The sequence below is a fragment of the Chaetodon trifascialis genome, chromosome 12 (assembly GCF_039877785.1).
Source record: "Chaetodon trifascialis isolate fChaTrf1 chromosome 12, fChaTrf1.hap1, whole genome shotgun sequence".
In the NCBI taxonomy this organism is placed as follows: Eukaryota; Metazoa; Chordata; class Actinopteri; order Chaetodontiformes; family Chaetodontidae; genus Chaetodon; species Chaetodon trifascialis.
This window is the reverse complement of record NC_092067.1, coordinates 14,496,792-14,509,912: the sequence shown is the minus strand read 5'-3', so window position 1 is coordinate 14,509,912 and position 13,121 is coordinate 14,496,792. Positions and strand designations below refer to the sequence as shown.

Here is a 13,121-nt window from a genome sequence, read left to right as displayed (position 1 = left end):
AGTTAGGACCAAAACCATTTGACCTGCGCCATGAGTGTTGTCTGCTGGCGCACAAATCCCGCCGCTGTTATAAGATTGACAGGTACGACGCCCAACCACCACCCTAAACAGACACAAACCGAAATTTGATTGCTACACCCCCCCCCCCCCCCCCCCCACCCCCCCACCCCCCCACATCTATCGAGATCTATGGAGGTGACGTTTTATCCGAAGAGGATGAGTTTGTATATTTAAAAGCTACGCCATGAACAGAGCATGAGCTGCTTGGCAACTACTGACTCAGTCAAAAGTATTTCGTACAAGCGTCTGCTAAACGACGTTGTTTCATACAATGATCCGATAAAATTACTCGCTCTCGATGTCAAATATGATAACACCCTTAAAAACAACCGCCTGTCACCGTGGCGGTTAAAATATACCAAAAAATGTAAAAGAAAAGTCACGAATTAATTGATTATCCTCAAGAATCCTTGTGAAGGGCACAAAAATTTATTTCACTGTAAATGTTTTGTTCATAATGGGTACAGTTTAAATTCTCAAATGTAATTTCTAAAAATCATTTTTTGCTAGAATCTAAAGGAAGCAAAACATTCAAGTGACACTTGAATACTGTTTCAGAAAGATTTAAAGCTCAATCAGATCTTTTCCGTTTCTTTGATTTGATTGATTTCTTTTTTATTCCCTTCCTTTTATATGAACTTAATCGAATTTGATCAACAAAGTCGAAAGGTGCTGACGTGTCTCCTCTTGACATAGTTGTGACTCTTTGGATCCGCTAGCTTGTCATGGAGCTGGGGAACCGCGCTGCCTGCTTGCTGTGTTGACATTTCTGCCACTAAGGATACAGCCATGAGCAACTGAATTAAAGGACGATTCAGAAACATTTTGCAATTATTGTGACTATGAATGCGCACGTTTCACCATATCACTCAGTAACAGAAGGTTAATTTTACGACTGTGGTAGCTGCTGAAGTTAGCATGGAAGCTAATGTCAACATAGATTAGCTAACGTGAACGCTAACTGCGTGGTTGTACTGCGGATGCCACCTGTGATCAAACTTAATAGGTACCGTTTCTGTCTGCAACACCTACTGAAAAACATCGTCCACCAAGCCAGCTGGTCTCCGACCTGTCAAGATGAGGATTTTAAGGTATCTGAGGAGCAGCGTGTCCATAGGAAAGGACATTGACTACTATTCCAAATTTTCACCTTCCCCTCTTTCAATGAAGCAGTTTCTGGATTTTGGTAAGAGGGTGTACACACATCACGAACACTAATGTCTCTGTGCTCACGTGTTATTTTGTATTAGCATTTTAAAGCAGTGGATCTCATCTTCTACTTGTGATCACTCAATGCAAAGTGCTTATTACCGCTCTTTGTAAACTGACTATATCATGCTGTAAAGTTATTGGGAAAAAAAATATTTAGAAGCTTTTGTCGATCAAATAGCCACACTGGATGTCTGTTTTTGGATAATCCAGCAAATAAAATAATTGACGGTAGTACCTGAAGGTTCTTCTTAACCTTAATTTTATTAATGCGGTTCTTCATGGTGTGCAGTGTCACTTCAGCCAACCGTGGGGGCATTTTTGCAACAACAACAACAACAACAACAACAACAATAATAATAATACAAGAGATCTGTGATGTTTCTGTGTGTATGTCCACCCCTCAGGCTCAGAAAATGCTTGTGAGAAAACATCATTCGCCTTCCTCAGGCAGGAATTACCTGTTCGGTTGGCAAACATCATGAAAGAGATCAACTTGCTGCCCGACAACTTGCTGAGGACTCCATCTGTCCGGTTGGTCCAGGGCTGGTATGCAGGCTGTCTTCTGTCTTTTATTGATTATTTCTCATATGACTCTGACACCTGTGAATAGACTGATGATTTTATTCCCGTGCAGGTACATGCAAAGTCTTCAGGAGATTCTTGAGTTCAAAGACAAAAATGCCAACGATGAAAAAGTCACATATGAGTAAGTGAACTAAAAGCGGACACTGTGCAGTTAAGCTTGTGGTTTTATTTCTTACGCCTTGCCATAATCGCTGTCTCTTCATCTAGTTTCACGGACGCCGTCATAAAGGTCAGAAATCGGCACAATGATGTCATTCCTACCATGGCTCAGGGAGTGGTGGAGTACAAGGAGACCTACGGCACGGACCCAGTCGTCAGCCAAAATGTTCAGTATTTTCTAGACCGTTTCTACATGAGCAGGATTTCCATCAGGATGTTGCTCAACCAGCACAGTGAGTAGATTCTCTTCTGCTTTAAGGGTGACTGGAACTAATAACAATAATAATAATGATGATGATGCTGTCGTTTGTCTGCTGGTGTTCTTGCTGTTCCACGCAGTGAGGACAAAGGAACAACATGAGGACACGATAAACAGAAAGAAAGCACAGAAACAAGATGCACAGGGTCATGATTAGATTATGAGAGAGAGCAGACCAAAGGGCGACACCACACACAGTCTGTGGTATGACAAGTCAACAATATGTTTCATGGAGTTACAAATGATAACATTCATAGATATTATATGAAATGGCAGCTGCTTTGTCTTTATGTTGAATGTCAAAGATGTAATAAGACTGGAAGAGGATTGACTTACAGGTAATACAACCCAGAATCTAAAAACGTGTACAACATAAATAAAACAGAATGTGATAATTTGCTGATCCTTTTTGACGTAAACTCAACTGAAAACAGCACGAAGACAATATATATAATGTTTGACCTTATCAACTTCATTGAATTTTGTAAATTCATTCTGAACATAGGGATGTAAAAAATGGCAAAAATGATCTGATTCCAGGTTCTCAGCTATGAGGATTTGCTCCTTTTCTTCATCTCATGTGATAGTAAATTGAATGTCTTTTGGTTTTGGACTGTTGGTCAGAAAAAGGAAGACATTTGAATGCGTCACTGTGGGCTCTGGGAAATTGTGACGGCCATTTTTCACCATTTTCAAAACCCCCCTGTGTGTTTTCATTGCAGCCCTCCTCTTCGGTGGGAAGGTGAAGGTCAACCCAGCGCATCCCAAACAGATCGGCAGTATTGATCCTCACTGTCGTGTCAGCGACGTGATCAGAGGTGAGAACGTCACAAACATTGTTATGAGGAACGTGCTGCGACAGCGTCGTCAAACATGTCGTCGGTCAGGTGTTCAGGTTTTTCTCGTGCTGCTTCCTGAAAACAAACCCCTTCCTTGTAGATGCCTACGAAAACGCAAGAAACCTCTGTGACCGGTACTACATGAACTCTCCTGAGCTGGTCCTGGAGGAGTTCAACGGTAAGAAAACACTTTTGTTTTTGCTCCTCTGAAGTACTTTACTGTGTATTACTGATGAATGAATAAATATGAAGTACGTGATTGAACCATATGCGATCAAATGTAGACTAATCTTTGCTTATATTTTTCCTGACAGTCAAAGAGCAGGGAAAACCCATCACAGTGGTGTATGTCCCGTCTCATTTGTATCATATGGTGTTTGAACTTTTTAAGGTAGGCCTTGCTTTTTGAACTTATAATTACACAGCTGGATCACTGAAACAGTTCGACATTGTCACACGTTGTCTTTCTCTCCTGTCCTGCAGAACGCCATGCGAGCCACCATGGAGTTGTACGGCGACGCTCTGGAGTATCCTTCCATCCATGCACAGGTCGCTCTGGGAACCGAAGATCTGACCGTCAAGGTAAAGCTGCACCGCGGCATCTCAGTCTGCGGTCACGACTGATGCGCTGTCTTTCGGCAGTGAAAACCAACAAGCCCCTCTGTGGTTTGTGTTGAGGCCTTATGTTCTTCTCCAGGTGAGCGATCGTGGAGGAGGCGTGCCGCTGCGTAAGATTGACCGGTTGTTCACCTACACCTACTCCACAGCTCCTCGGCCCAGCATCGACGGGTCCCTCGCCGCTCCTCTGGTCAGTGTTCCTGATGTGTGATCAACAGTGTGCGAGTCAATCTGAGCCCACTCAGCTCTCGACTTTACTCTCACAAACAGTCACTTCCTCTGACATTCTTTTGCCACATGTTCGTATGTGTTCAGAGCTAAAAACCAGTACGTATTATCAGTTTGTTGCAGGCTAACTCTTGTGTCTTGGTTGTGTTGAGGATGGAGAGATGAGCTCTTTGTTTCTGTCCAGGCTGGTTACGGCTACGGTCTGCCCATCTCTCGGCTGTATGCCCGCTACTTTCAAGGGGACCTGAAGCTGTACTCTCTGGAGGGTTATGGAACTGATGCAATCATCTACATTCGGGTAATTGAGATGTGTGTGTGTGTCTCACAGGGAAAGGGATAAAGCATGGATTATTTACATCCTGCTTTCACCTTATTCTCCCTCTCTTTGGCAGGCGCTCTCCACGGAGTCCATCGAGAGGCTCCCAGTGTACAACAAGTCAGCCTGGAAACACTACAAGACCATCCATGAGGCGGACGACTGGTGTGTCCCCAGCAAGGAGCCCAAGGACATGACAACGTTTCGCAGTTTCTAGATCTGAATGGCGGCAGTCCTGTGACAACATGTGCAAGAGATGAGGTGTGTGTGTGTGTAACAGTGACTAATGAGTTCAGAAAAAAAGAGAATAGAACAAAGTTTTAGTGTTGTGTATTTCATAAAGAACAATAGACTGAGGAGAGCACCAGCCCTCATTTTAAAGAAGCTACATGTTTCTACCTTCTCCTGCTGGTGTACTGTTGTAACCAGGACCAGATGCACCAGCTACATGTAAGTAAGTCCACCTTAAATGGTGCATTGAAGCTAGTTAGTCTGATACTAAAGGTGTGTCAGTGTTTGGTTGCACCACATAGATGTGAGGTTCATCTTAACTCCTCTGGCATGAAGTCCAAACTAGCCAAAATATTTGATATAGTTTTCACTTCCTGTAGCCAGCCAGCTCCATTCTTGATGCACTTTATGCAGTGTTTATTACTGTGTTGTCTCTTGTACCCAGATGTCTTTGAACACTACGCAATAACGAAGACAAAGCTAGCGTTAATCACCAAACGACGACAAACAGGTACATAAATGAGCACAAAGTGCTCTGATTAGATGTTAACTATGCAACCTTAAGTGATGAAACCGTTAACTATGACACAGGCTAATAAAACTGCACGATTAGACAGATGAAACTGTAACATTATAACAATCACATACTGATAGCCTGCGCTGGCAAAGTCTTATAGATGAGTAGTTTTTAATTCTAAAGTTATCTAACGTGATATATTTGCTTGCCAACACAATGACGTCAGTGTCAGATTTAGTCAGTGCTATGCTTTGTAATACCTTGTTGTTACTTATGTCTATATTGGAACTATTTCCACTGGTGCAACCCTTCAAACGTCAGCAGTGCGTAAAGAAATCAGGTTCAAACAAGGCTTTGAACTTACACGTAGCTGGTGCCGCCCAGTGGAGTAGAAAACCACACAGCTGCTGAAAGTAAAGAGCAACCAGTTTTTGAGGCAGATACTTTGAAACAACATATTGGCTCCCCCCCCCTTTTTTTTACATAATCACCTAAATTGGTCATTACGGGGACGCCCTGGTAGCTCACCTGGTGGAGCCTGGGCTCTTGGCTGCATGTCATCCCCTCTCGCCGTCACTCAAATAAAGCAGAAATGCCAAAAAAAAATCTTTAAGGTTCTCTCGTTGTAGAGCTGTGACGCTGTCCCTCGCTGACCTCTCCTTCAGTGCTCAGTTGTCACAGCATCAGTGTTTCTAGATTACCTCAAACATTTTGGCATATCTGTGCTGTGGTTTGTTACCAGCCAGCATGGAGGCAACGATAACAAGGCATCTGTGATGAGCTCTAAATGTGTTGTTTTTTTGATGCTCGTAGCGCAAATAAGATTCCTTTAAAGTCTTAAGTCTGTAGGGACGACTTGTCTTTACCTTTCTTTGAATCGCTTAGCTGCTTTTATTTGGCTGAAAGTTGAACTGTTACGTCTGCTCTGCTCATCTCCTCTGCTCGTGTGAAGTTTGATGCTTTTTAAGAAAAGGAAAACTTGTTACAGTTAGTTATGCTTGTTTTTAGTTTTAAGTTTCATTTGTTCAAACCGTTTCAATTAGGGCATTTCTTCCTCCGTTAGACGATGAGTATCAGCAACATGTGATCAAACGAGTATTTATGCATTTGCAACATATTTCATTTTTCTTCCTAAACTCAGTAAATGTGCAAAAAGGGTGCTGAGAATTTGAAACAAGATCAACTGTATTTTTGTGTCACAGTGTCAGAGCAAAGTACAGTATTCGGGTTGCTGTTAAAAAAGCTGTCACTCCTATTTCTCATGTTACAGTTGTGCTGTTATGGATCATGTTCAGTAAAAAAGAAACTTTTCAAACAGATTCTGATTTGTGTCTTAAGTGTCTCTGTAAGCAAAGTGGAGGTGGACGGATGATGGAAACTGATGCAAAGTAACTAAAGCAGTGAGGAAGCAAACAACGTGAAAATTAGTTTATTGATGCTGTTTGTACCAAGAACTGTTTCTCCGACTCGGATGGCGTGGAAAACGTGATTTTCTTGCAGTCCGACACGTCGTATTCGACACAGAACATGGAGTCATGCTCGGGAAGAAGAAAGGAAGCACTTCGGTTGGCTGTGAACAACTCATGGTTCAGCCCCACATTCATACGCGATGCCGCGCCCCCGACTCGGACAGGCCCTTGTCATGAGCACATCTTACCGCCCAGTGGAGCGGCGAGGTGTGCGTGTAGCAGACCTGCGTGCTGTGTGTGTATTTCCTGCACATGGAGCATCACGGTCCCATCTCAGCGCCACACAGCGAGTCAGGGCCAGCAGAAGCAGCATTCACCTCATCCCTACTTGATTTCTTTGTTGCTTTTCATTCAACAAAAAACAATGGCCAAGCTATTCTACTTAGTAGAAAAATTTAGATAGTATAAAATGAACAATGGTATTTAAGTAAAAAAAAAAAAAAGATATGCAGTTAATAGGCACATGTATAAAACTTATTTATACATTTAAAAACCTTGTCGCCCATTGAAGCTCAAAAGACAAATATAGTGCTTTTATCTGACCTGTACAATAACCGTTCCTGCAGAAAAAAAAGAGTTGTACATGGAAACAGGCAAGTTATACTAGCAAAAATATAAAATGCTGAAAAAAGCAGTATACATTTGACTTCCATCGGTATATGTGTGCATGATCTGCAACAAACTACATCACATCTGAAGACAGACTTCTTTCTAATTATAGCTTCGAGCTTTTTAGTGGTAAAAAAAATGTTAGGATTCCTTTTTGGTCACACACCCAACTTTCTTGACATTCCCCATCTTTCAGTTAAAATGGTTTGAGCTGAAATTTGTTAAGAGAAACAGCGAAGAGAAGAGACATGGGAGACACAGTATGAACACAAATCATAGCTGGCACCTCAGTCAGTTCACTTCTGGCAGTCTTGTTGGCGTTAACGCCGTGTGGCATGAATGTCATGGCACCAAAAGTATAAAAAAAAAAAAAACGGCTGCTCACAGGTCTGCTAGTGATGAACTTGATGAGCTGCATGAATTCAGAGTACAGAGCCGGTCCCTCAGCACACAGAGTCAGTGCTGACCGGGAGTCTCCCACTGCGTCGCACCTCCTTCTCTTTCTTCTCTCTTTGTTTCTCCAGCTTCTCCTGAGCCTTACGCAGGTCCTTCAGCTTTTTCTTGATCGTTGAACGGTCGCTCTGACTTGACACGCCGAGTGCCTGAAGGAAAACGTGCACAGATTTAAAGCAGAATAATGCTACAGTGCCAAAGCAGGGCTGCAAACCAATGATTATCAGCAATCATTCATTAATTAATGAGCTCATCTTCATTGTTATTCGCTATCATATAAGGCAAAGTAAAGTGGGAAATGTTGACATTTGAGAGGCTGGAGCAAGCACATTTTTGCTTGAAAGATTCATGTTAATGATTCATCAGTAATTATAACTATTGCTGCCAATGCATTTCTGCAGTGACAAATCGATTAAATGACTAATCGTTTCGGCTCTGGACCAAAGTTGCTGTGCAAGACGACTTAGTGTGACCTTTTCCAAACAAGCCCTTATGATTTTTGTGGTGGAGTAACTGTGAGAGATTTCACAGAACCAGAAAAGTATTTCCTTGACATGAATATGAAATATGTAACTATAATTTCAGCTTGATGAAAACACTGATTTAATCCAGCTCTGTTTTATAAAGGGACACAGATGAGCAGATTCTACATATGTACGATATGTAGTCTTGTCTTCTCATGTCCTTGATATTCATTTTCCCCTGACGGGGCAGAAGTCATACTGTGAAGTATGAATTGGGTGCCAGTCATTTTTAGCTGCAGCTATTGGTCACAAGGTGGCAGTCAAAGGCAGCAATCCTGATTACATAATGACTTCTTTGGCAATGAAAGGGGCCTTGTATGATGAAAACATTATTTAACTCTTAAACTATCATTCCATAATTATACAGGTCATTAAATTAAATTATTATCATTTTGACTTCTTTTTTTTTTATTCTATTTTTTTTTTTTTTTTACCTTCAACTTGTCACTGTCCAAATGCAAGAGCTGTTGGCCGTCCACTCCCTTTGCTGTGAATTCAGGTGTGTATTGGTCCATATTCATGCCCATCAACCAGTGACAGACCTGTTGATTGGTCCATTCAGAGACAGGTCGGTTCTGCCACTGATAGTCTTTTCCTGTTGTTACTGGTTCATCATCCAAAGTCTGCAGAGGACACAGATAATACGAACAGATATTAGAAAGCAAGTGCGCTGACATTTTAGACTTTCTGTTAAAATGATTTCAGTGGAGTTTTCTGAAAGTTTCTGTGCAGGATTCTGAAACTGAGTGGGTTCAACCATCTTGTGACTTTTAGTGTCCGACTGTGCTGTGTCATATGAAGGAAAAAGATGACTCATGTTTAGTGCATGGGAAAAAATACATGACAAAGACTATATATAACTGATGTCTGCCAGCAATGTGCAGCAGCCATATGAAGCCATCGATGAGTCTAATGCACAGCTAAGTGACAAATGAGATGCAGAGATTAATCACCACTTCAATAAAAGCTGTTTGAAATGAATTCATCTCGGTAGATGAATTTCTACAGGTGGGGAAGTTGCTGAAAAGCAGGGGGACCGAACTAAAAGGGTAAAGCCAGCTTGAGTATGCAGACAGCAAACAAAAACAACATGGAGTGCAAATTCTATTGAACCAAACTCTGCAGTGTACCAATTTCCCAAGATAGCACTAAGAAAACAAGCGTGCAACGACAGCAGAATCCCAATAATATTCTCAGATGCAGATGTGTGTCTTCATACTGTATGTTTGACTGAGAGAAACTACAATATTAGAGGAAAAAAAGATGCTGAACACCGGCAAGCAGGCAGCAGAGCAGTCAACATTGTTCTGTGGTCTGCCAAAGCTTGTAAAGAACATGAAGCGCTGGTTGACGGTTCTAACGGAGGCAAAAGTACAAACTATTAACATCACAGCTGACTTTAGAAAAGCTAAGCCACAAGACTTGTTTTAACACAAAACAGCTTTAACACACACACACACACATGCAGCTCTTTTGTATGCCCTCTGCATTCACAGTTTCATCTCAGCTATAAAAGGGGGGTGGCTCAAAGAACATGCTTGAGAATGTCCCCTTCAGCTGCATCAAGGCGTCCCACACGGCTTTTGTCACTGTGCAACAAGGAGAGCACTCACCTCGCTGGAAGAGAAGATTAAAGTGTGTGAGCGCCCAGACAGATTGGGTTCAGCGACTAACCCAGAGATGTCTGAACTGGGGCTGGCAGCGTTAGAATCATCTATGACTGAAAAACTCTGGAACAAGTGGAAACAAGGAACGCATTTACTAAAGCAACACATCAACAAACAACAGTTCTTTACTAGGAGAGGCAAACAACACTACAGGCATGAGGGTAAGTGCAGTGCTGTTTCCAAAAGGACGCAAATTATTATGATAAATGATTTTTAAACTGTGGCAGCGATCCAGGTCATTGATTTGAGCAGTGGGTGACTGATTTTCAACATGTGCAAGAAGGCAAAAGTGTCTACTACATAGCACAATACTGAAGGTGAGTGAACTAAAACCAATCCACCACCAAGACTACAACAACAACTTCTAGACTACAACAATGAACACTACTACTTCTAATGGAAAACACACACATATCAGGTATGGGGTAATGTTTTCAGCTCAGTCCATTAGATGCTACTATCATGAAGTATTTGTGACAAAGTGATCATTTTGCAAAATTAAACAGTGTCTGGTTTTATAGACATGAACACAAGTTAAATTTGGAATAAGAGAAATACTGTCCAGATCTGCAGGCTATTGCACCAACTGCATGTAAGTTCATGTGCAGTTTCCTTTTCAGTGTAGTATGAGAGTGTAGTATGAAAATCAGGCTGCACAATACAAGTTGGTCACACCGTAGCAGTTAGTGTTGACTTTATACGCAAATCTCTGATCAAATCCCTGATTAGCTGGTGCAACAAGGCCTAGAAGCTAATTTTGGCTTCATGTGCTTCCTCTAATACAAGCCACATGGCTTTCTGAAGGTGGATGAAAGGGAATTTAGATAAGAGTTTCTTATAACACTACCACATACCCATTACAAAAGAAACAGTGAATTATTCACAGGATGTGTTGAGGTGAGATATTACAAATCGCAGAACTACGTTTGTTAGTATCGCTCTACTGTGTTGTCTAAAAATCAGAGGTGAAACAAAATGTGTATACTGTACCAAATCTAACGAGCGACTGAATAAAGAGGACCAGGAGAGATTTGTCTGTTTAAAGAAAACACGGTTCAATGAGATAAATATCCAGGCAGCAAAGCACTGACAAATACTACCACAATGCACACACCAACAAACCCCAAACTAGTATTCATGTCTTCTCCTCGGTTCAGCCTGTGTCTTGAACTCATTAAACAGCATCGTGGGAACACAAGCCCAACCGCAGCCTGTATGACAGTAAGCCAGGCATTTCACTGGTTGCATTTGATGTGTCGCTATCTGCAAAGTCATTGAAAAGCCACCAAATCCTTCCCTGCTTGCTCTCTCTATTGGCTCACATATGGATCCAGTTATTGTAGCCTTTGCTGGAGCTTATTTGGAGAACTGGTCAATGGAAGGCACACGTCTAGAAAGAGCCTCTCATCATGTGTCTACTAGTTTTACCCTTTCAGTGAAGACAAAAATATATCGTGATGAAGGACGACAGATGATGACTGACAGCTGGCCAAGTCATCAGTGGTAAGAGCACAATGACTGAGAGGGGTCTGATTTGTGACACCACATGTGTTATATCTAAATATCATTTATGTCGCTTTAAATAATATATGACTAATATTTTATAATCATTGTGCTCGATCATAGCACTCTCTAAGTCCAACCTTTATTTTCACATAGAGTTCGATAAAGTTTACATACTTTATTCTTGCGGTCCTGGCTTTGCTCACTGCTGGTCTCAGCCGCAGCGTACGGCAGACTGCTGCTGGAAGATGAGGGCTCTCTGTCTCTGTCCCTCTCTTTGTCTCCGAACCAGGAGAAGGGCATACAGGTAGGGATGGAGGTCATTGAATCTGCAGGAGACAGGTTCCCTCCAGACTCCTCCAGTAACTCTGCAGACCCCCTAAGCATTGAAGAAAGAGAGAGAGGAAGAGTTATTCACATTCAGGCTTATACATGTGACACCTCAATACATGATATGTTGCATTAAAAAAGTGAATCATTAAATAATAACTATCAGATAAAGAGGGGAAAAAACAGACTGATATTTCCATCAATAATCCAGTAAAAAAAAAAAAAGAGAGATTTTGCCATCTATGTGTAGCACTTAGAGCAACATGTCAGGCGATGGATAACAGCAAGAAATGTCACCTTTAAATTGTTATAGTTCAGCTGTGCAGTAACGTACCTGCTGTCCAAAGATGCTCTCATCGCCTCCTTGTCATGTTTCTTTCCTTTGCCACCTGACTTCCGAAGGCCTCTGTTGATGACCAGTAACATTTTTTGTTAGTGTAAAAATGGCGGCTTAAAAACAAATGACAGTCATGACTAGGAAGACCTACCCAAAGTCTGGGAATCGTCTTTTCGGTTTTCCCGCTGATGAGGCCTCACTTAGCTCCTCTGAAATGAAACAATAATCATCCGGCTCAGTTAACAATGCAACAGAAAGCACTGTTCTGGCAGCCATCACATTTGGTCTAGCATACCTTTGAGCTCTTTGCCCTTGCCTTTGGACTCCCTCTTCTTGACATTGCGCATGAATCCGGAGGGGGAATGTGGAGACAAGGTGTCTTTGGGAGAGGACAAAGAAGGACTTCCGCTGCTTTCAACACTGTCGCCCAATGATGGCGACAAAGACGGGCTGCTGGAGAGCTCGGCCTTGTTCCTGGATCCATCTCTAGTCTCTCCTGGATCAGCTTTCTGTCCATTCCCAGGATAGCAGACAGGCACTGGGAGGGACAGGCTCTCCTGGATGGACCTCCTCCTCCTGGGAGATTCCTGCTCCTCCTGATCCTCCTCTTCTTCAGTTTCCTGTGGGACGCAATCTAATTATTTACAAGGACAATGCAAGGAAGAGGGAATAGAAGCCGTTTATATAACAGAGAGCTCCACTCCTCAGCTCTGACTGGCTTGGTTATGTACGCACACACTGTACATGACACACCTGTCACACTACTTTCATACTAAAATGAGGCTATAAATAAAATTCTTGGTGCAAGAGCAACATTGTGCTACTATTATAATAACTTTTAATTCGTCAAACATTTCTGCTTCATTATAAAAGTCCAAATCCAGTGATATGCTAACACATCACAGGACTTTGAAGCACTTTGCAGCGCATTAAACAGCTGCTGCTGGCTGACCTGAGAGTGACTTGACGTCACTGCGAGGCTCTCCTTAAGTTTGTTGCGTGATGGAGGCTGACGTTTGGCCTTCTGAGCCAGCAGGCCTTTAGCTTTGTGTGCACTGGTGTCCAAACGCTCAGTCTCAGGGACCACCTCGCTCCAATCTTGTTCTACGAGAGAGGAAAATCAATAATAAGAGACCATGCACAGCTTTAATTATTTACCAGGGTCATTGGAGTGTGGAGTGTTTGTGAATGTTTTACAGATTACA

General features: G+C 42.2%; 2 protein-coding genes across 5 annotated transcripts in view; one reads left to right on the top strand and one right to left on the bottom strand.

Annotated features, from left to right (window-relative positions):
• Positions 1 to 758: 758 nt before the first annotated feature.
• On the top strand, positions 759 to 6,858 carry pdk1 (pyruvate dehydrogenase kinase, isozyme 1). 2 transcript variants are annotated; one of them, XM_070976247.1, is made up of 12 exons: positions 759 to 1,246; positions 1,677 to 1,818; positions 1,907 to 1,978; positions 2,065 to 2,249; positions 2,998 to 3,093; positions 3,215 to 3,292; positions 3,429 to 3,505; positions 3,598 to 3,696; positions 3,812 to 3,922; positions 4,145 to 4,258; positions 4,353 to 4,537; positions 4,706 to 6,858. In XM_070976247.1, exons 1-11 carry the CDS (start codon positions 1,138 to 1,140, stop codon positions 4,491 to 4,493), a joined length of 1,224 nt encoding a protein of 407 aa, XP_070832348.1. In that variant the 5' UTR covers positions 759 to 1,137; the 3' UTR covers positions 4,494 to 4,537; positions 4,706 to 6,858. The 2 variants fall into 2 exon arrangements, with proteins under 2 accessions (XP_070832348.1, XP_070832347.1); XM_070976246.1 differs by having other exon boundaries at positions 4,353 to 6,858.
• The window catches only part of ppp1r9ala (protein phosphatase 1 regulatory subunit 9A-like A), a 24,088-nt gene continuing 17,405 nt past the window's right edge, over positions 6,439 to 13,121 (bottom strand). The window contains exons 12-20 of one of the 3 annotated variants that reach the window (XM_070976238.1): positions 12,869 to 13,020; positions 12,212 to 12,536; positions 12,068 to 12,125; positions 11,914 to 11,985; positions 11,427 to 11,628; positions 10,737 to 10,781; positions 9,693 to 9,809; positions 8,514 to 8,702; positions 6,439 to 7,704 (exon numbers count right to left, since the gene is read on the bottom strand). In XM_070976238.1, the coding sequence (XP_070832339.1) occupies positions 7,546 to 7,704; positions 8,514 to 8,702; positions 9,693 to 9,809; positions 10,737 to 10,781; positions 11,427 to 11,628; positions 11,914 to 11,985; positions 12,068 to 12,125; positions 12,212 to 12,536; positions 12,869 to 13,020 (1,319 nt within the window). In that variant the 3' untranslated portion in view covers positions 6,439 to 7,545. The remainder of the gene's footprint in view (positions 7,705 to 8,513; positions 8,703 to 9,692; positions 9,810 to 10,736; positions 10,782 to 11,426; positions 11,629 to 11,913; positions 11,986 to 12,067; positions 12,126 to 12,211; positions 12,537 to 12,868; positions 13,021 to 13,121) is intronic. The other 2 variants (XM_070976239.1, XM_070976240.1) reach the window with 2 other exon arrangements.